At 39.6% G+C, this 21,305-nt stretch overlaps 1 protein-coding gene across 1 annotated transcript in view; it reads left to right on the forward strand.

Annotated features, from left to right (window-relative positions):
- The window catches only part of LOC124160857, a 138,096-nt gene that overhangs the window by 13,164 nt on the left and 103,627 nt on the right, over positions 1–21,305 (forward strand). The window contains exon 2 of the mRNA XM_046536958.1: positions 7,386–7,692. Coding sequence (XP_046392914.1) covers positions 7,414–7,692 — 279 coding nt within the window. The 5' untranslated portion in view covers positions 7,386–7,413. The remainder of the gene's footprint in view (positions 1–7,385; positions 7,693–21,305) is intronic.

The raw sequence follows: 21,305 nt of genomic DNA on the forward strand, positions 1-21,305 counted from the left end.
TCCGCGGCGCACGGCGCGGTAATTGATAATATTTTTAGGGTGGAGGAATGGACTAATCGCGCCACATTTCATGCCCTGCCATCCCTCTGCAGCTTGGACGGATCGGGAGCGTAGGGTTTTCCGGTGGCAACATCTCTTTGCAAGGATCTTGTCTTGGATATTCCTTGACCCCAAATAAATTCGCTTTTGTGTATCCCTGCGATGACTGACTTCAGTTATCATTTTGTAAGTATTTCCAAAAAGGCTTATATCGAAACCTTCATCTTCGAAACCGTTACACTGGCTGCTATCAAATATGTGGAATAATTGTTTTCCGCTTTTTTCGCAGCAAACGCAGTGTTCTACCTTTGCTAGCAATAGAGCAAAAATAGAAAAAATAGAATAGAACAAAAAATAGAAATGTGTATGTGAAGGAATATAAATAGGTATTAATACATGCATCATCTCTAGCTATATAAGAATAAAAAATACATTTAGCCATACATTTTTAAGTAAATTTAGCAATTTTTGGTAATCATGCTGGCCATCGTGGTATTTTATCGCCGCCAAAAATTACGAATGTATATATCTCGTTCATTTTTGCGGAGGCTATGCGAAGTTTTCTATGGAAATAAAAATTTTGAGTGCCTGTGAGTGATATTGAACTTATTTTTTAGTTACTCATGAATCAAGCCTTAATTTGTTCTGTTCCTTAGTGCAGGCTTTATGGAATAATTTTGTCGTTTATGGCAAGTTTTCTCTCGTCCAGAATTTCGGCTGGAATTTAATTGATTGATTAACTTGCTTCAACGGTTGATTATACTTGTTAAAATGACAATAAAGATGGCTTGAATTTTTGGATCACATCTAGTAATCTTTTTCTCCAAGGTAATCAAACGGAAATGGATGAAACATGGGTGGACGCGCTCATGGATGAAGTTGAGGCATGAATCGTGTACTTGAAATGGATATTGTGATCGTTAGATATGGTCTACAGAGCGCAAACATCGATCGTATATCCCCTACATGATCACGGAGTTTCAAGAGACGTTAGCGAGACCACCGACTGGTTAAAATCAGGACTTTCTGCCAATAAACGAAGAAAATTTCATTTTAATCACCCTTCAAGTTAATTTTACTATGAGGGAACCATACCTCCACTTAAATTGACTGCACAATTGTACCAACCCTAGTTATTTTTGTAAAAGTTGATCTAAATGTTAAATTAGGCGGTAAATGCTATATTTGAACGTATTAAACGGATATTTTATATCGAAAACCTGTCTATACTGATGTATTCTATTATTTTCACATTTCCCGGTCAAAAAGACGCACTTTATTTACTCACAAATGTACCCTAAATCAGCCATCGTCTTCGTATTTAACCAACATATGCTGTTTAGTCGAGAATATGGTTGTCTTCATTAGAATCATCGATAATAACTCTGATTTGAGCCGGTACAAAGCGTAGAGATCTAATATTTCCGTGACAGTAATTTCTTCACGAAATTATCCAGAAATCGTATTAAGGCTTCAAATACTCATATTTTTCATAAAATTTAACCTTAAGTGCGTTTCATGTGCCGATGCTTCTAATAGGCCGGGAAATATGGTAATCAACATTGTTCGTATGCTTAGGTAAATATCTCCATAAGAGCTTGAGTAAAAATATGCATTTTCAGACGCTACCTCTGGTAAATAAAGAAGAGAAAACGTACTTTTGTCGCCATCACTCGATGACCTTTGACTGGAAGAGCATATTATGAAATTTTCATGAAAATACATAAAGGGGAACTTCGTTTCTCGGACCAAACTCCTTAATTAGAGGAAGAGAGACTGATCAGTCATCTCGCCGTTGGTATTCTTACGTTCATCAGAATCATTTTGTCTAGACGTTCAAGGTTCGCTGGCGGTGCGCTCGAGGGTTGAAAGGTTGAGGAACTATCAGCTACGGTGAGGGGTTTTGCCGATGAGTGGGGAAGGGTGGTAGCGGTGTGAATCAAAGGGGAGAGAGTGCGCTGGCGTCGCCTTTGACGCGAACGATAATTTTCCGAGCCGTGACCTCAACCCTCGAAATTTATTTACCGATGAAATTAAGTACCGTATTTTTAAAGTGTGGAGGTTTCCCGTTTCACCGTAATGCACAGCGCGCGAAGGATAGTCTTTGATATGACCCTAGTGCACCTGTCAAAGCATACGAAAAATATTAATGAGATGTAAATGTCGTGTTGGAAAAAAGCTGATATATTGTGTTATATTCGTCGTACCATAGGAGTCGTAAGAAAATATAAAAATTCGACTCTTCACCCCCTTTGGTGAATTTATGTGGGGGTCAAGGGGGTCGTGACTCAATTTTATTTTTCACGTTTTCTGTGTTGTATGAAATATTAATATTTTATGATTATTTTAAAATTCAAGTCGTCTGTTAATTCCTTCTTCATTGCTTAACTTGTTTAATTTCTAAAATAGCTTAATTTCATCTGTTTAAAAAAATAAACTTTTAGGCTTCAAAATGCGTAAAAAATTGGTATTTAAAAAAAATACGAGCGAGAACGCCTTTTCCTACCGTATTCCGTGCCAGGGTATTCCATACTCCGCGGACCTACGTCATTACCCAAATTTGACCCCCCAAATGTGGTACTGAATCTGCCCTCGTCACCCGAGTAATGTTTGCGTTATTAGTGAATGAATGGTGTTGTTGATGTCAAATCACGTCAGTGACATTTAAATGGCTTAATAGTTGACTCAAATATCTGTATAGTGTGGAAACAAAGGGATGGATTATGCACATGATCTATACCCTTCTATCGCCTCGAGCCTAGATCGGATTTAAAATCATAATTAGTTATTTAATTTTGTTTTATTTTTTACCCTATGTATTTGAACATTATAGCCAAGAATAATTCATTTTTATTATGATTAAAAACTTTTGGGCTATGTCGCCGCGTCAATTCTTTTTTGGTGGCCCCTTCCCAAGGCCACCCAAAGAATTGACGCGGCGACATAGCCCAAAAGTTTTTAATCATAATGACGAGCACCCGCGAAAGTTTTAACGAAGAATTCGTTTTTAGTAGTATGAAAAAAATATTACATCGATATCTGAAATAGTAACTTCACATTGTGTTTTTTTTTCAAAATTATAAAATTAACGTAGGCACTATTCGCTTGTCCATGAAATATCGGTGGCACTAAGAGAGTTAGCCAACTGAGTTGCAGACTCGTCTCGCTTTACGGAGTCACCCTCTCCTGCGGCGTGGAGTCGGTGCCGTGGCGTATTTTGCAGCGGGGTGAAGAAGGCGGGTGTAATAGGGGGTGGAAGTTTAGGCGTCCATGGATTGATGACGGCCGATACACACGTTAAATCCAAGAGTGCTCTTTCTTTTTTGCTGGCAGGCTGCCCGCCCGCCCCCGTCCCCCCCCCCGTCCCCTTGTGTCTCTTATAATCCTCCCTCTCCCTCACTTCCCCCCTATCATCCACCCACGCATCTTCTCCAGCCCCTGATGTGCGTGACTCGAACCCCCAAACAGAGCCCCTCCCCCAGGGGGCGTAGTACATGGCGTCTTCTCCTTCCACGGTTCAATCCACTCGTATCGCGATGGATTTGGCGGTATCTTTCAGGGGAATGAAAATAGTTTTCTTATCCCACTCGCCCGAAAGATCTTAGCTAAAGCTTAAGTACTTCTTTTTAGCGAGTACCACAGAAGTATTTTTCCCTGTGGCGAGAGCTTCGAATTCACTTATTAATCACACAATACCATAATGTTCAAATGATTTTCACCAATTACCTGAGTTTCGCTTTTCCTCTGAGTATATTTTTCTATTTTTCACATAAGTATCTGGTCATTGTTTAGCAACCTTATGATTGATATAGCATTTAAAAAACAATCCACGGAAAAATAATAACAGGAGAAAGACCTGTTTATTCGAGAAAAAATTAATATTTACGTACTTTTAAGTGTGCAATGCATGCTCTGGCACTACTCCAAAAATACGAGAATGCTACTTACGTAATAGCAGTTTTTTGTGATACAAAAGTATTCATAAGCTTTTATCTAAAATACGTGACTCAGAACTGCCGATATCATCCTAGGAAACATCCTTAGCATAAAAATCTTAGATGCTTTTATGATTAGGGGTCATGAGAAGATCTCTAAGAAGTACTCGGTATTCAGTGTTGAATGTCAGAAACTATGGCTGAAGCTACTGAACTCATGGGTTTATTCATATTTATTTCATAATTTTAAAGGAATGAGAAACTCGTTTTGGCGGAAAAGCTACATGTTACACGGAAACTCGCTTCCGAAATAATTCAGCACGTCTCGTAAAAAATGATTGTTTCTTGCTAACTGATTTTTATTGTTAGGAGAGAGTTGCTCCACACCTTTGGCCCTCCATGATTCATATGATTGGAAATCACCCCGCGCGTTGATTGATGGGTGTTTAGTTACCGCTTGCCCATCATGCTCCGATGGAAAAAAAATATTAGGGTGCTCCTTTACCCTTAACATCGGCCCCCAGAGCTCTGTGGGATAAACTGTATGTGTTTGATAGGAGATGAGTGTTTGTATTCTGAATGGCGTGATGATGATTCAAAGATGTGTAATTAAGTGCTTGGTACGCCCCACCTGCCCTATATTTAATTGCCGGTTTCTCTAATCAAGCGAAGGGGAGACAAGAGGGCTATGATCTGGGAGTACGAATACGCCCAGGTGACTGGGCTGCTGGCAAGTGTTGGCCACACTGTACTTTCCCACGGTGAAGATGAACACGCGGTAACACTCATACGTGTCGAAAATTATTGCATGCAAATAATGCTAATACAATATTCTTTGGTTATAGTACTTGTGTTTCTTATACAACTTAATGCGTTGTATGTTTACTTTGTTTAATATCATAGTGGCCGAAAAATCATTTGAAATGTACTAGTTTGATGGTATGCAAGAAATTTTTTCTTAAATGAATTCCTAACGATTATAAAATTTTTCATGCTAAATTTTTTTAACTAAGGTATTATACCGGTTAGGGAGATTTACGTAGAGTATTTTCAGAGTTACTTCGGCCCGTTTTTCCTTCCTTTTTTTATTTATTATTTTTTTTATTAATCCTATTTTTTTCTTTCCCCTACCTCGCTTACCGCATCCCTCAAACACGAATTTTGAGATCACCTTTCCGCTTAACATACCCGTTTCACATACTTACCAACGTAATATCAGTGTTATCCTAACTATTTCCACCTTCAAATACATGCCTTAAAAATATTCCTTGGAAATAGTACTTGTGTTTCTCACAGCAACTTAATGCGTTGTATGTTTACTAAAGTAAAAAGAACACATTTAAAAATCCATTCACATGGATGTTAAGGCTATGTTTAATATCATATGCCAAAAATCATTTGAAATATCCTTATTTGTTTGATGGTATGCAAGAACTTTTTTCTTCATTTAATTCCTAACGATAATAAAAAATTTCACGAACACGGAAGGATGTGCGGTCTTAAGGTCTATTTAAGAATATGTCTTCCGTATATGTAAATAAAATTTGATGTACACCTTTGCCTATTAAATCATGAAATTCCGTGAAAGAGAAAGTATTTCCGTGCAATATGAGCTTGAGATGAGATCCATAATTACAGCATCTCTTAAATTATTTATGCAATATATAATTGGCAATTTGATATGCTTTTATAATTTTTCACATTAAAAGTCATTGCGACAATAAGTAATCGTTTCCTTAGACTTTTTCCTTTTTTGTTCACAGAAGTGCCTCGTAGTTACGCACAATGTTTTTTGCAAATATCAGGGTATTGCCATTTTAGTCATGTTTGACTCACCATAATAAATTGTCAATGTTTCATTACCTTATTTTTCCTTTGAAGTCACTTTTTTTTACTACGTTTTGAAGTTGTAACCTCGCTGCGTGGAAAAGATGCTTTTCCATGGAAGAGAGCGTTGACCCGTGCAGTACGTTTCTCAAGTCGGAAGACAACGTTCCCTATAGAATCTGCTCTGCATCCTTTTCTCACTACTTCGGAGCGAACAATTAAGAGCGCTATTGGATCGTGGAGTTTGGACGTCTGTGTGAAAGGACATCATTTCCTTCTCTCCCCCGCGCGCCATTGTTTGCTTGCCGATGGCTCCCGGGGATTTATCTGCAGCGGTTGCCTTTCCGCCCGGAACCGCAGCTATTTTGATTTCTCATTTCAGAAAGAGAATGCTGTATTTATTAGGGCCAGTAGATTTGCCATTTATGGTACAGAGATTCGGTCAAAGTTCACTAACTCATTCTTAACTGTGTGGTATTCCGTTAAAAGGTATCTTGTCAGTTAACTTTTACTTATGCCGCTACTTTTTTTTTTCCTAAAGAGACCTGGGTTTCGATGAGTAATCAGCATCATTAATCGAAAATTATTATCCGCTTGGATCCAAGAGCTCTGTGGAAAAACCTGTGTGTGTTTGATAGGAGGTGAGTGTTTGGGCATCATCAGGTATAAATAATAATAATTATTATTCCTCATGATGATGATTTCTCATCGAAACCCGGGTCTCTCTAAGTAAAAAAAATAGTGGCAGAAGTATAAGTTAACTATTGGAAATAAAGGAATAAAACTTTGTAAGGTTCACTATTATTTTAATATGGGCACTTATTATTGTGCCTTGCCTTCCAGCGATATTGCATCTATGGTCTGAGATGGAACTTGTACATCTTTAGTCTGAATGTGGTATAAGAGAGATAATTCTGTAGGCGATTTAAATCATACCAAAATGTATCATTTTATTCAAAAGCTCTCGCTACTGGCTGATCGACGTAAGTTAGTTAGTTAATTGTCCTGGGAGTTCAGAGATGCAACCAGCTTGCCATGAAAGTATGCTGAGGTTATCTAATGAACCGCTTCAGAAAATATATGCCATTGGCTTTTGTTATCGGGTCAAACTGAAGACCATTGTCGCTATACACACATAAATATTCACAAATACAAAGATCTTGTGCTCTTCAGTCCACCATTCGGACCGATCGATCATTTTCAATACTTTCGTGTTTTCTCTTAACAACTGTCCTTTGTTACGAATAGGTGTTAGGTATCATTTTAAAGAATAAATTATCCTTTTTTTGTTAATTTAAAGGTGATATTTAGAGGTTTGCCTCTTAGTTAAAAAATGGCAAAGTACGATTTTTCAAAAGACGGATGGCGAAGTGGCGTAACCCTCGTAACAAAAATCGAATTTACGCCAATATCACGCTTACAAGTAAAATATGTAAGAAAAAAACATCCTTCCAACTGGATAGACAGGTGTCTTCTTTTAAGTGGACGTTCTTGTAGCTCGCAGGCGAATGGGATACATTTGAACCGCAGCCGTGAAATCGACAGCCACCGTATTTTGACGGTCTTCCTCTCGTCTCTTTGCAGCTCGAGCGAAACGACAGCAGCCACCGCAATGGCCCAATGCACCACGGAATCGGCGCCTGGTTCCCTCTTGAGACGCCCAAGGGACGAGGCGCCATGGGCCTCCTCGGACGTCGGCGGGGGCCACGCCATGCTCGGCGGGGGCGTCAACCGCCGTCCCCCGATGGAAGGGGGCACGGCGGCGGCGACGACCAACCCTGCCGGGACTTCTCCGGTGACCTCGGCGGCTACCACGCCGACCCCGTCCGGCGCCAAGGGTCTGCTCAACGCCCCCGGACAGAACAATTGCTTCCTCAACAGTGCCGTACAGGTGAGTGGGACGAAGTGGGATGAGGGTGCATAAATCAAGATTCTACCTGGCCGTGGTGTTGGGCGATTACAATTTAAATTAATGGAAGAGTCCATTATTTTAGTTTTTTTAATCGAAATTTTGGTCCATGTTAATTAATGCCGAATTTGGGATTTTGATCGCGAATCGATCATAACCATAAAAAATTATTTACCATGCCAAAGAATTTTTTTATGACGGAAGTTTTTTTCCTGAAATGAGGCTTGTGAGAACTGATCTGAGAAGCACATGTCAATCTTTCGCAGTGTTGATTTAATTAAAAATTAGTTTCCTATAGACAATATTCTTCTTTTGCATATTTCTAACTTGAAGAATAAGTAAAGCGTTTGAGTAACTGCAATTCTTAAGTACTGTTATAATAATCTAGTGTATTAAATGCTCTTAAATCATTCATATAAAATCAGCCTTGTTATTAATCGCATCTTCCTATGGGTCGCTGGGAAGTGAACTAAACGTATTATGATGTATTGAATTCCGGTGCTTACGGTGACATGACTCTTGGTTATCCGAGCCCTTGCTGCTTTCATTGTGCGGAACACTCGATCGATCATCACGTTTTGCGTCAACTCATTTCTTACTGGAAGTTAATTTCTCTTTTTTTCTTATGGGTGCTTTTTTTCTACCGGCCACTGCATTTCCCCAATTTTGAAACTGTTATAATTTCATCGTATTTTAGGATTTTAATTTTGCATCCCAAGTCCTTTTTGTGAAATGCATAAAGTACGTTAAAAATAAAAATACTTTGTTGTATTCCTTACTCTATTTAAATGGTACGACCCGGGTCCTGATGGTAGCATCATATGCAGAAACCCGGGTCGTACCATTTAAATAAAGAGTGGAATACAACAAATAAAGTGTGGAATATAACAAAGTAGTTTTATTTTTAACATGAAACAGTCCCACAAAGTAACTCCGGAGACTTTTTCGTTAGCCAAAACCTCAAATGATTTGTTAGATTGAAAGAAAAACTGTGAAACCAAGCGATTCTCTGACCCTTCTACGTTCAATTGCAAGGATAAAATATTAAATTCTTTATCTTTCCGCAATGTGTTAAATCTTGCGTAAGTCTTTCATTAAATTTTAACGTTCCAGAATTGGCTAGTCATTAGGAGCTAGCGCACTGGGACAGTTTGCATTATCCGAGCTTACTTCACCCATCGTATTTTCAGTCGATGTCTTTAAGGTTTTGTCAAATATATTTTGGTTCTTTCTAACCCCATTCTTCACCTCTGCCTGCTTTTGTTTGGGAGCCTTTATGGTAGGGCACGCGTCTGGTAGTCAGCCACGCCCCCGCCCTGTATTGGGAAACCAATCTTGCCTAATTGTTGTTTTCGTACCTTTTGTCTTTTCTTTTCTTTTTTGACCAGGCGCCAGTGCGTAATAAAAGGTAGTCGTCTACCTGCAGTCGGTCTTCAAGCGAAGTGGCGGTGGAATGTTGAGCCCACGCTCTCCACGGTTTTAGTTCTGGTCGTATTTCATTTTGGAGGACTTACTGTTTGGGGCTGCAACGGTGGCATATTTGAGGACGAACACGTTGTAATTCATTTGGACGCATTGTGAATCCGTCTCGGAGAAGATTGTTTGAATTCGCTTTAATTGATGAGTTATAGGTAATCTTGTCTTGTATTGCACCAAATGGATAAAAAGGCAAATACATGAAACATGCGCACTACTGTGGTATTATATTTTTACCGCGTATCATTGTGGTCAACTGGACTTGAAAATGAACTTTTGTGATCTAGAGACATGCGTTGGCATAATTTTTTTTATTTATTTTTCAATTAAGGATTTTGAGATGTTCTCAAAAGGAAATTGGTATGGTATGGCATTTGGAGGAGGCTACCGACATCTGAGGTCATTTGCGCGATGAGGGAAGGGTATGAAAGGAGGGCTGGAGAGAAACCTGGCGTCGGCATTAGCCCGTTATTAACGAAAAGCAGCAAGGGGACCACGGTTTAACGTCCCATCTGACGGACGGACGGATCTCATGTCCTCCACACAACACTCAAGCAGGGATCGGGCAGTCTCTGAAAAATTCTCTGCCCCTGCCAGGAATTGAACGCTTGTCCACAGGGTGGGAAGCTATCACTGAAGCTACCACACCAACCCGATCCCTCTAAGAGAAATACATATCCGCCTAATGCTTCTATTTCATTGAAATTTTTATTTATTATACCTATCTTTCCATGAATTGGATGGATGAGGCAGATACTTTGTGGAGATCCATTATGAAATATGAAGTAAAACACTTTGCACTTTCCACATAAAATATTTTTATTACACACGAGTCAACATGTTTCACTGCACTGCAGCATTTTCAAGACTTGAAAATGCTGCAGTGCAGTGAAACATGTTGACTCGTGTGTAATAAAAATATTTTATGTGGAAAGTGCAAAGTGTTTTACTTCATATTTCTATCTTTCCATGTTAACACCGTATAAAGCTACCCGTTAATTTAAATATTTTTTAATGGTTTACTTAAAGCGGTGCAGGCATACCGGCACTTGGCGAGTATAGTGTAATTTTCATGTATTTAATCGTAAAATTTGTAAATTCATGATTTGGGTATGACTTTTAGCCTGATCGAGCCATTACTTGTGTATGGATGTCTCTCTTGGGTTCTCCTAAACAGGGGCGCAGCTAGGAATTAAGGTTAGGGGGGGTTTAGGCGCAACTAATACTTACGGGTGCGGAGGTATTGCATACCTACCAGGGTAAGTAGGAGTTGCGGGGGTCCACCTCTAGAAAATTTTGAAGAAATGTGGTTCAAAATGGCGAGTTTTGCGGCTTTCTGAGGGATATTTGATAAATCCTAGCACTATTCTATAAGTAATACTGGTCCAAACAAGTAAAATGGATTAAAATTAAAAATTTTCTCTGAGAGCCGGGGGGAGGGTTTATCCCCCAAAAACCCCCCCTTGCTGCGCCACTGCTTCTAAAGGATTCGACACTGGTATGGTCTTCCTAATACCCATAGCAAAGATGCCGGAAATATCATCACCACCATATTTGGACTTCTTAGAGATTATGAAGTGCTTAGGACGCGTCGATAAGCATGTTGATCAATCCCAAATAGATTTTAAAATGTTCTCGTTTAAGTCGACCTGTTGGTGCGTGGGAATCTAGTCCTCTTAAATTGACTTTCGGAAAATATTGTTAAATTTTCTGGAGATCTCTTGTTGGCCTCATAAGATTAGTGACGCCTCCGCAAAATAAGAATACAATACGATCGAACCTGTGAATTATAATCGCCTCGTTTCCATATTGATGGATCGTAAAATGGAGTAAGCTTCAACGTGGGTGTGTTTCCTTACTAGGCAACGTCAGCGGTCCGTTCGCATGAATACAATGTAGGGCCATACTTTTTGAAAATTACTGGTTCAGACTTCAGCGATATTTTCTCCATATAGTAAGTAGTCCGCGTGTTGCCCGTAAGAACTCCTGGAAGAATAATGACGTGAGCCTAGGCTATCAATTTTAATCTATTCTTCGAAATGTTTTTCGTAAAAAACGAGTTTTACTTATGGTATTTTTAATGTATCTTAACACGTGTAAAATTTACATTTATGACTAAATTTCAGGGCTTTTACTTGGGTTGCTTGCCCAAAAACACTGCTTTTATTTTTTGTGTGAACAAGAATGAGTGCTTCTTTATTTACTTGAGTAACAACGCGGTAAAAACTACTCAGAATAAAATTTTTGATCAAGGGTGGTCTTGCAGACTTAGTGATTCTTGCATTTTTATGTATGAATGAAAAAGAGGCTTACTAAGTTGCGAGAAAAAGAGGATTTTATATTTGCCAGCTTTCAGAATCCAATCGCGAATGTACCAAATATTTTGTTATCTAATGCATTATTTGAAACTTATTCGTTGGCTAGTCTTTTGCCACATTTTTCTCCCCTCTGATGTCGGCCTTATACTGAAATTAATTAAATAATATCGAATCAGCCGAAATTAGATCGATCGCGAGCTTCCTTCTTGAAAAATTGGTGTAAAATTTAGCTTACCTGAGCTAACCCGTTTCCACTTCGCTCACGGGTAACCCCTTAAGTCGTCCAGACGCCAGGCTTTAGTCTTTGGAGAAACAAAGGATACTTGAAAGAAAAATAAAAAGGTCGAGGAGTAAAAAAAATTGTCTCGCCTTATTCCACGGCGCTTAGTAAAGAGAGCGTGGGTAGTCACGGCGTCGACCGTGCAGTCGCTGTCCTTGGGAAGAAATGGAATGGGGGCTTTTTATATAAGGGAACGGGAGGCGTAGTCTCAACTTCTTTCCCCTTTCTTTTATTTTCCTTACCTTCCGCTTCTTCCACCCATTCGCTTGACTCACGAACCCGCCAAAACAGAGCAAGGGAATTGGTTGCCTCCCTTGGGTACGCTTGTTGTCTTCGCGAGGGCGCCAAAATTGTACATTCGCCAGAATCATTCGATACGACTGATCGAAGACATAATTCGTGATTTTTGCACATCGAAGATGGTGACCCTAGGTTTAATTGTTGGATAACCGATTTTCGATGGTCAACCCAGTCGATAGGCAATGGAAAATTGATGGCCATTAGTAGAACAGGAGGCGTAGTCTTAACTTCTTTCCTTTTTCTCTTATTTTTCTTCCCTTACGCGTCTTCCACTGACTCATGAACCCTCCAAAACAGAGCAAGAGAATTGGTTGCTTCCCTTGGGTACGCTGGTTGTCTTCGCGAGGGCGCCAAACTTCTACATTCGCCAGAATTGTTCGATACCTTCGATAGATCGAAACCATAGTTGAAGATTTTTCACCATCGGCGATTCTACTGTCACCCTCGATTTTATTGTTGGATTGTTGACTGTGGATAGCCAACCGATTCGATTGCCAATTGGTTGTTGGTTGCCCTTAAAGAACTGTCTAACGTCAAGTTTGTTGACTTATATCTGTTAGCTTTCGGCTAATATTTACCTTATTTACCTTATGTCCTTCTTGAAGCTACTAGTTACTCTCCACTTCTCCAAAATCAATGCAATGCATTATGACAAACGCTCACGTCGTAATTAGCCTATCAAACCCATCTCGCGACCTCAGATTTTTGCATCTTGTTCCCTTGTGCAGTAATTGATTATCTCTCTTGTATATTTACTCCGACAGTTTTTCTCATAAAACACCCCTCTATGACTACGCCATCCTAATAGTCCAGAAGTATATCTAGAGAAGTCTGCTCTCCGTCCCCTTGAAGCTAGATTTTTTTCCTCTTCAAGCGCAATTTAATCTGTTTTCAAAAAAGTCCGCAGCGCGGCGATAGTGATCCGTTTATTCTCAATAATTACTGTGTGCTATTTACAATCGTGAGGACTGGTGTTGAAGTTTGTTATAATATATCATCACGATTATAAATTATAAAATATAAATAATAATAATAAAATATCTCTCAAAAGCCCAAATTATTGATAATATATCCGTGAAATTCGAATCGCCTAGGCTGTCGAATGGCGACTTTTATATACCCATTTAAACGCGCTGTTGGTGACAAAATTTTTTTGGTTAATTGAAGAATCCTCTATGGCAATATTCCTGCCAATAACAATCGTACTATACCAGACATGGACTTTGTAACCCCTCACTTATTTTTAGCCATCGAATCTTATGCCCAAAAGCTCGTATCGGGTAAAAGCCTAACAGTCGTAGCCAAATGATTCGTCACGTTAGAGTTGCATGCGCGCGAAATCGCAGTGAAACCGCATTGGTTGCCCTCAGTCGTCACGTGACTGGGGGTTTTGCCCTGGTTCCCCTGCTCTTGCTCTTCACTCCTTCTTTTTCCTTCTGAGTCAGCGTGCTCTGTGTGTTGTGGCTCCAATGGACAGACTATGAACTTATACGTCTGGTCACGATCTGCTCTCCCGCCCTCTATAGGAAACACCCCAATCTCAAAAAGACATTAGAGAGACATCACGAATTTCTCATGGGTTCAAGAAAAGTCATCCCTTCGATCTCCAGAGTTCAATATCGCGGTCCTTTCAAAGGATCCGTTGTGATCTCATCCGGTTCAGTATTCCTTTTGGGTTTCTTCGCTTTCAGCAAAATTGAAATTCTGCCTTTTTCTCGTACCGCTCTGAAGAGCATTACAGTTTCATCAGTGTTCAACCGTGACGGATTACTCGAATTTTGTCCTTGAGTCAGATTCTCCTCAGAAGGTAATGCGGATAATGTGATTCGGTAGGAATTTGACGTAAACTTGTAAGTAGCTTTGCTGTGGATAGAAGTTAATTATTTATTGATAGCCTTCATTTACTCTTTGGAGCAGCTCGCGTAGTATTGTGTGATTAAATTGAATAATGAACTTGACGTGTTATTACTAATTAGACAGAGTACTCAAGAAAGCACTCATTTGATATCCTATATGGGCCATTCATTAAGCATGTACGTTTGAGGTCTATTTCCCTTAATAACAATTTATTCATTGAATTGTTCTTTTAATCTTTTGATTGCCTATTAATGGTTTTAAGGGATTTGATAGGCTTTTATTTGGGATTATAGCGCTAACTAGAATCGAGTTTGGTCACGTCTATCTTCTGGTTGTGAAAACAGATTGTATTAAAATTATAATGGTTCGGCGGACACTGGTTTTACAGTGTGGCATAATCCCATTACGTTTAGTATAAGGCTGTCCCAATATATTCTGGTCTTTTTATCCGAAGCAAGTTTCTTTGCCGTGTGATTTGGTATTATTCTTTTATCGATTGCAAATACTGTATTAGCTCCTTCAAACGAAAATTAAATGAAAGTTCTGCAGACATATGGAGAAATGTAGTAGTGATGTGTGTTCATTTTAGCCATTGAAATGAGGAAGTACGGCAAAGCTACAATGATAACGGATGTAAATTTTCTCAATGCTTTAAAAAATCCTATTATTATATTTTACAAAGTCAATGGCTACGGAAAATCACTTTTATAGGTTAGTCTTTGTTGTCTTAAGAAAGAGGGAGAACCTAATTCCACTACCACTATGCGTGTTTCGCAAGTTCTTTGTGCTAGTTTCAAGCATCAGAATACTCCTCCTCCATTTCTTCGCAGTCTCAGTTTATCCGTAGGATTTATCCTTCTGCTCCTGCGTATCTTGGGTTGTCAGATGTGCCAATTGGTGGTTCTTTTTCATATTGCTCCACTTGAGGCTGGAGAAAGTCGAGCGGCAGGCGTCTGTCTGAGACCGAAGCAGAGAAACCGATGCATGTGCTTTGCTAATCGAACACTACGGGCGATATTTCACATTTTCATAAACAGCGTGGAAGGTATTCCCGTCGTGTGTTAATTCATTCTGAAAGAGATAGTGGCTTTAAACGTTGTATAAGGTTCACGATAATGAAGTGTAACTAATCTAAGAAAATATCTCTTGCTTCCCATAAAGTGTGGCATTTCTGATAGATTGTAATCTTTAAACATTAAGTCTCTAGGTAAAAGTTTGCGAAAGCTAAAAGTAGTCAATTCCACTTTTTTTGCCTGTTCCGATCCCGGTTCGGTTCCTGACTATGGTTATTTCTCGGTTCCGGTTCTTAATTGTTATTGCTTATTTTTCATGAGCTGAGAATGATTTTCGTTATCGTATTTTGAAAACATCCCGAACTAATGCATCATGTAATTTCATAAGTGATTGGATGTATTGCTTTATGTACAATAAGTAACGTAGGTTGTGCGCAAGATACATTTTCTAAGTGGCCTTTGCTCCAATCATTTCGGTACCAGTTCCTATTGGTTTCATTACCGATAACGGATCGAAGCGGATATAACCAACATAAGAACCAGACCGATCCATGCTAAGTTTAATTGAAGATTTCTGTGAACCTCCCATCTCATTTTTTCATAATATGAAATAAGCAGTTAATTACAATTAACTATTTGAGATGTGTAGCTATTGGCTAAATTTCGCCTTGTTGTTGACAAATTTATTTCTTTTAATAATAAATAGCGTCATCCTTTTTTTTGTAGAACAGACTTTAAAAATAGAGGAAAGGAAGGTGTAGATTAGGTATAAAAGAAATGATATTTTATATAATTTGGTGCTTTCTTTCGTGTTATCTACGCTTCGGAAATAAATATTTTATGATTTTTTTCCTACGGTCATAGGCGAATTCCCTTGACCCCATAGGTTCACACGCTCCCAGACTTTCATCTCAATTAAATGTGGGTTTGTGAATAAAAGATGAACCGCAAGAGCGTAATTCGTGGCTAACGCCGTGGAGTGGATGATTACCTTCGTCGCCCCGTGAGATATGCGTGATATTCACATGGAAAGAAGATGATCCCGTCCCCGCTGTTCCCATAGCGCTCATCTTCCCGCTTACGTATGTATACGCGTTTCGGGCTAGCCTAAGGGGTATCTCGTTCTTTCTCTCACGCAACCGGCCCTTGCCTTCTAAAAAAAAACACCATCGCTCTGGGTGAAAGTGATCGAGTCGGCGCCTCGGACCTCGATTGTTGTGCTCGTGCGAGTCTTACGAAAAAAAAAACGGGAACAAACTCAGGCGGTAGTAAATTGACGGCGGGACTAGTGGGAGGAGGGTTGTGGGGGCGTTTCTGTATTGCGCTGGCGACTTCAACGCAGTGAATATGCGACGCAGAACATTATGGCGAACGGAGTTCGAAGCTGGGAATGATTGGAGAGGTATTTTAAAAGCAAGCTTGATATTCTTGATAGTTTACTCTGAGAAATAAAGGTTAGTCTCATGACATGACACATTTTCTTTTAGAAAATTACTCCTTCTTATGATCACTTCCGTATTTATTTAAGGCATTTTTCGCTTACAGCCGTGACTCGAATTTAAAGTGAAAATTTTATCAAAATTGAAAGAAGGACAAATACAATAGCAATATATAAGCTAACATTAGAATATACCAGAGGGGAAAGGAAGACCTTAATTTAGCTGGCAGATGGGAAATAGCTTTTACGGGAAAATGAATGAGAATGAGATAAATAAATATAGGTGTCCATGCCGTTAATTACCGGCAGTAGAGCGAATTATGTTGTCAATTTAATCGTTAAAGGTATAATTTGCTTCAGAGAAATTTCTCTTGGCTCTAACGTCATTTTATCGACTGTAAAGCTTGTTTATAGTAATGTGACTTGACATAACTATCGGATTGAGAACGTTATAATGTGTCTTTTTGTTATCAAAATTCCAACTGGGTCTTTCCTCGTACTCCTTTTCATATGTTAAACTTGGAAGCTTCCATTCATTGTTGATGTGTTACTGCTGATGCGATTTTCTATGAGCATAATTGGCGGAAAAAATGTTCGAAATTCGTTGACGTTGACGCGGCTGATTAGGCATTGCTTCCGTGCCTCGGAATCAATTCCATCCTTTGGTGTATAGTAAGGGTTCATTGTACACATTTGTCGCGCGTCCGTCCGTGAGTGTTGGCGAGAAAAGAATTTTGGCACGCGATGAACTTTTCGCGTCCGTGGTAACAAAACGACCGGACGGACGTTTGCGCGGATAGAATCTTAAAAAAAGAGCGTCTATCTGCGGCAGGCAGGTTGGTTCGGATAAACACGTCCGTAGGACGGAAAAAGATTGAGAAGGAAAAATTCGCATTTTACCCCTGCGTTGTTCATCGATTCCCCGCCATTTCTTGTGGTTTCTCACCGATCCGAGTCAAATGCGCCGGGAGGAGTTGAATGCGCCGTGGGATGGGGTGTTGGAGTGGATCACTCACAATGCAGGCCATGTGCTCTGGCGCGCTCCTTGCAGACTGCCAAACAGAGACTCTTCGTCGGTAGTGTATTTATGGCTTCAGGATGTTTGCCCGAGGTATGAGGCGGGAGCGCGTGGTGTTTGTTCCGGCGGGAAGGAAGGAAGCAATGGAGAGTGAATTCTTAGAGCGTTCTCGATGCCCCATTCAACAAAGATTCACGCTGGGACAACTTGTGATTGAGTAAGGGAGGAGATGAAAAGATTCTGTGTCATGTGTGAAGTCCAACTTTTTCTCGGAGAGAAAAAAAGATGGTGACTTCTCTTGAGTTGGTTTCCGGCTTTTATACTTTTTGTCAGTCCTTTCTGTAGCTTTGTATCGCGGGCTAATAATGGATATTTGCTTGCGAGTATTGTGCTCAACGATGCAATACTCTGAAGGTAGCAAACTGCGGTAGTTACTGTATTTTATGACGGAAAGGAAATATCCTTGCAACACAAGGATGTATTCTGTCCGTCATCAAATAGGTATTGTGTACAACCATGGGAACTTCCGCTGTGCCGCGTGTGACTCGAAATTGAACTATAATGTTTTTTTGTGTGATGCAAGTTGTAAGGTTTTCGAATGAAGGTAAAAGCGCGACTGCCATAAATTACCGGGCCGTGGGAACTCCAATAAATAAAATTTTCTGATTTGACCTTAACAGAGAGCCATTAATCTCATGTGTCGGATGTGAAATGTTGAATGTATTCGCAAATGTCTTTTTTTAAGAGGATGCTGTAGCAGCTACATAGGGTTCTTCCACTAATAATTAGGTGAAAGCAATTGATTGTGTGGATATCTTAATGGAAGATAGCTCCTGCTGTTCTTGCATTATTTTGCATGGTGTTATGCTGCCTTCAGCGGTGCAATGCCCTGTTATATGATAGACAAAATTAAGAGCACTTTGATGGATAAAGTCTTCATTGCCTGCTCACGTTATAGAAGACTTTACAAAACATTATACGACGTCAAATAATCGAAGAGCATCAGATATTTATGAACTTCTATTGGATTGTTAACATGATTTTTCCTAAAATATTGTTCTCTTTATGGACGATGTCTCTTGTTTGGCCATTGTTAATCGTGTTTAGCATATTTGTAATAAATTGATATATTTTTACATTTTATAAAGGCGAGTTATAGGTGGTGAATGTTATCAATCTCGCTATTAAACGTTCGACTGCTGTTGTCTCCTTATTTGGAATAGGACTTTTTGTAACCAATGACTCAATATTGTAGGTATAGAAGGATGGGTGTGGTAATCTACTTTTCCCCTTCGAAATAGTTCATGATCTATCATGATCTCTTCGTGGCATGATTTTCCCCATTATATCGCATGCGGTCACGTATTTAATGTAGCTATAATTTCTCTTGTGGTTTAAGTGCAAGAAAATTGAATTGGAGGGAAACCAAAATTAGGGAAAATACGTCACGTCTTACGATCACGATGATATTCTTTGAACATTTTCACTTGATGAGCTGTTTCCGGAAAAATGCATTAGGGAAGATGTCTGAATGCAATGACTTAAGAATTTGAAGGAAGGGTGGATTGTTTCATGTTTGATAATAATAGTGATATTTGATAAAAGATAACGAGTATCGAAGAAATAGAGTTGTTTGAAATGGGGAAGTTATAGTGGAAGCAACGATAGAGAATACTTCAAATGGTTGTCTATTAATGATAAAGGTAACCATGCGAATTTTTTGTTTTCATTTTTTCGGAAAGAAAAAAATGATTTTTCAATTTCGTTGGATCAAACTTTATTTCAATTTCACGTACCGTTTAGAGAGTTAAAAATGCAGAGTTCATCGAAGGGCTTTCACGGTGTCATGGTTCAATCTCGAAAAATATCCTCGAATTAATTTTTTCGATGAATGAAGTGTTATCTTTGTAATGGTACAATTACCTGCGCGAAGCCTATTAGAGAGGAACCGATTTTTAATTTCTTCAAATTTTCCATTCGACTTGGTGGGGTTATTTGCTTTCATTTTGGTCTTTGCTTTGTCTAAGGGATTGATTTAGTGTTCCAGAGCACGCATGTCTCCCCCGCAAAAACGTTTACGGCCCACCCTTCCTTCCACTATCTCCTCGACCCCTTTTTACTGGGCAGGCGGAATCGAGGGAAGCCTCGCAAACGATCAATTTACCACCCGTTGCCAGGCGTAGCCCACCCCCGCAATGTGTTCCCGGGGGAACGCGCGTCATCGCTTCCGATTGTGGTTTCGGTGAGTTTCGTTTGTCGTGTCGGACCGATGTCAGGGTACCATCTCACTGGGCCTTCGCGATGTATCGAAATATAGGAAAATGTCATGATATTTAAACTATCGGGAATCCGAAATTGAGTTTTGAATATTGGTGATTTATGGTTGTCCTATAAAAATTGTATGTTTTCGCTTCTTCCCAAACTGAAACGTCTATATTTGCAACCCGCTGTTATTTATTTTCATCTTGATGATGCACTTATTTGATTATTGTTATCAGGATAAATTGATATTCGATATTCTACTTTTGCTGCAATGAATATTTTAGTTAAGCGGGGAAAGCGAAGAATGGTATTATAATTCATGGATAAAATGCTAGAAAATTGGCTGTGTTGTCGACTAATGAGAGAAGTTCGATGATGGAGGGATATTTCCGGATTAATTAAAAAAAAGATCCGTTCAAACCTACCTTAAACAATAGTGTAACCTCGGAAATTGTCTCTTTCGGTTTCTTGCGATTTAAATGACGTCTTAACGATAAGACCCGGGATTTTTATGACTTTTTTTTGTCCCTGGGACACCTTCTCTAATTTAGTCCAGGACCATTAGTTACCGTTTCATAAAATCACGAGACGGAGCAATCTTCGTGTCGTTTTGGGTCGCCCCACGTCTTCACGCTTACAGCGAGCGGATGGAAAGTATTTCTTTTAAAGGGAGAACACGGTTAAACTTTCACGGGATAGAAGATGAAATATTGATAACTCTGTGGGGGGATTTGGAGGAGGTTAAGTTGGTTGAGTGGGAAGGGGGAAAAGGTTTTACCTACGTCTTGGCGCCATCTAGTCCCGTCTGCTCCCTTCCCCTCCCTTCCCCCTACCACTTCGCTTACCTTTCTTTCCTCCCCTACTCTACCTCCCCTCCCCTCTCGCGTAGTAGATGGCTGCGATTGTGGACACGTGACCAGCGACCCAAGTCGATGGCCTTTCGCTTGCTCCATGGCGCGGCGTCGTCCCGCGGGGAGAAGAAAGATTTCCCGCCATGCACCTCTCTTTCTTCGATCCCCCTTGGTTCGTTTCTTCTCTTCCTTCAGTCACCGCCCCCTTTCCCCTCCTAATACGCATCGAGGATTGAAGATGGGGTTAAGAAAGAGAGTGATGCTGTTTGACGGCTGCGATGCATTCTGTAGCGCGCATATCGTGTTTACGTCGATTCTCCCGTAAAGCAAATTATTGCTCTTAGGTTTTGTGTTGTTTCGATTGCCAGTTTTTCGACTCGCTTTCATTAAAGAAAAATATTTTAGTGATGAAGTGTGCTATGCGAATAAGTCTCCATTTTAAAATTGTTGCAAGAATAGCGTGTTTTACTCGCTCATGCTACCAAAAAACTTCTCGTATAGTCCTATAAATGGCATTTGTAATTTACACAATTAATAAAATTAGTTTCTAGCTTTTATAATAGCAAAAATAAGGAATAGGAAAAGAATACATCGTTTAAGACGCTGAGGAAGTTTCTAAACCGATAAGCTGAGATGTATCGGATTATCGGGATAAACCAAAAGATTTTCCTATCGGTAGAAACTCTACAAACAGGAAGATTTCATATTACGACTATACAAGGCGTTGTTTATTTTTTTATAGTTAAAAAAAAAAGTATTTGTTTCCTTGAAAGAGCTTAGTC

The sequence above is a fragment of the Ischnura elegans genome, chromosome 6 (genome assembly GCF_921293095.1).
Source record: "Ischnura elegans chromosome 6, ioIscEleg1.1, whole genome shotgun sequence".
In the NCBI taxonomy this organism is placed as follows: domain Eukaryota; kingdom Metazoa; phylum Arthropoda; class Insecta; order Odonata; family Coenagrionidae; genus Ischnura; species Ischnura elegans.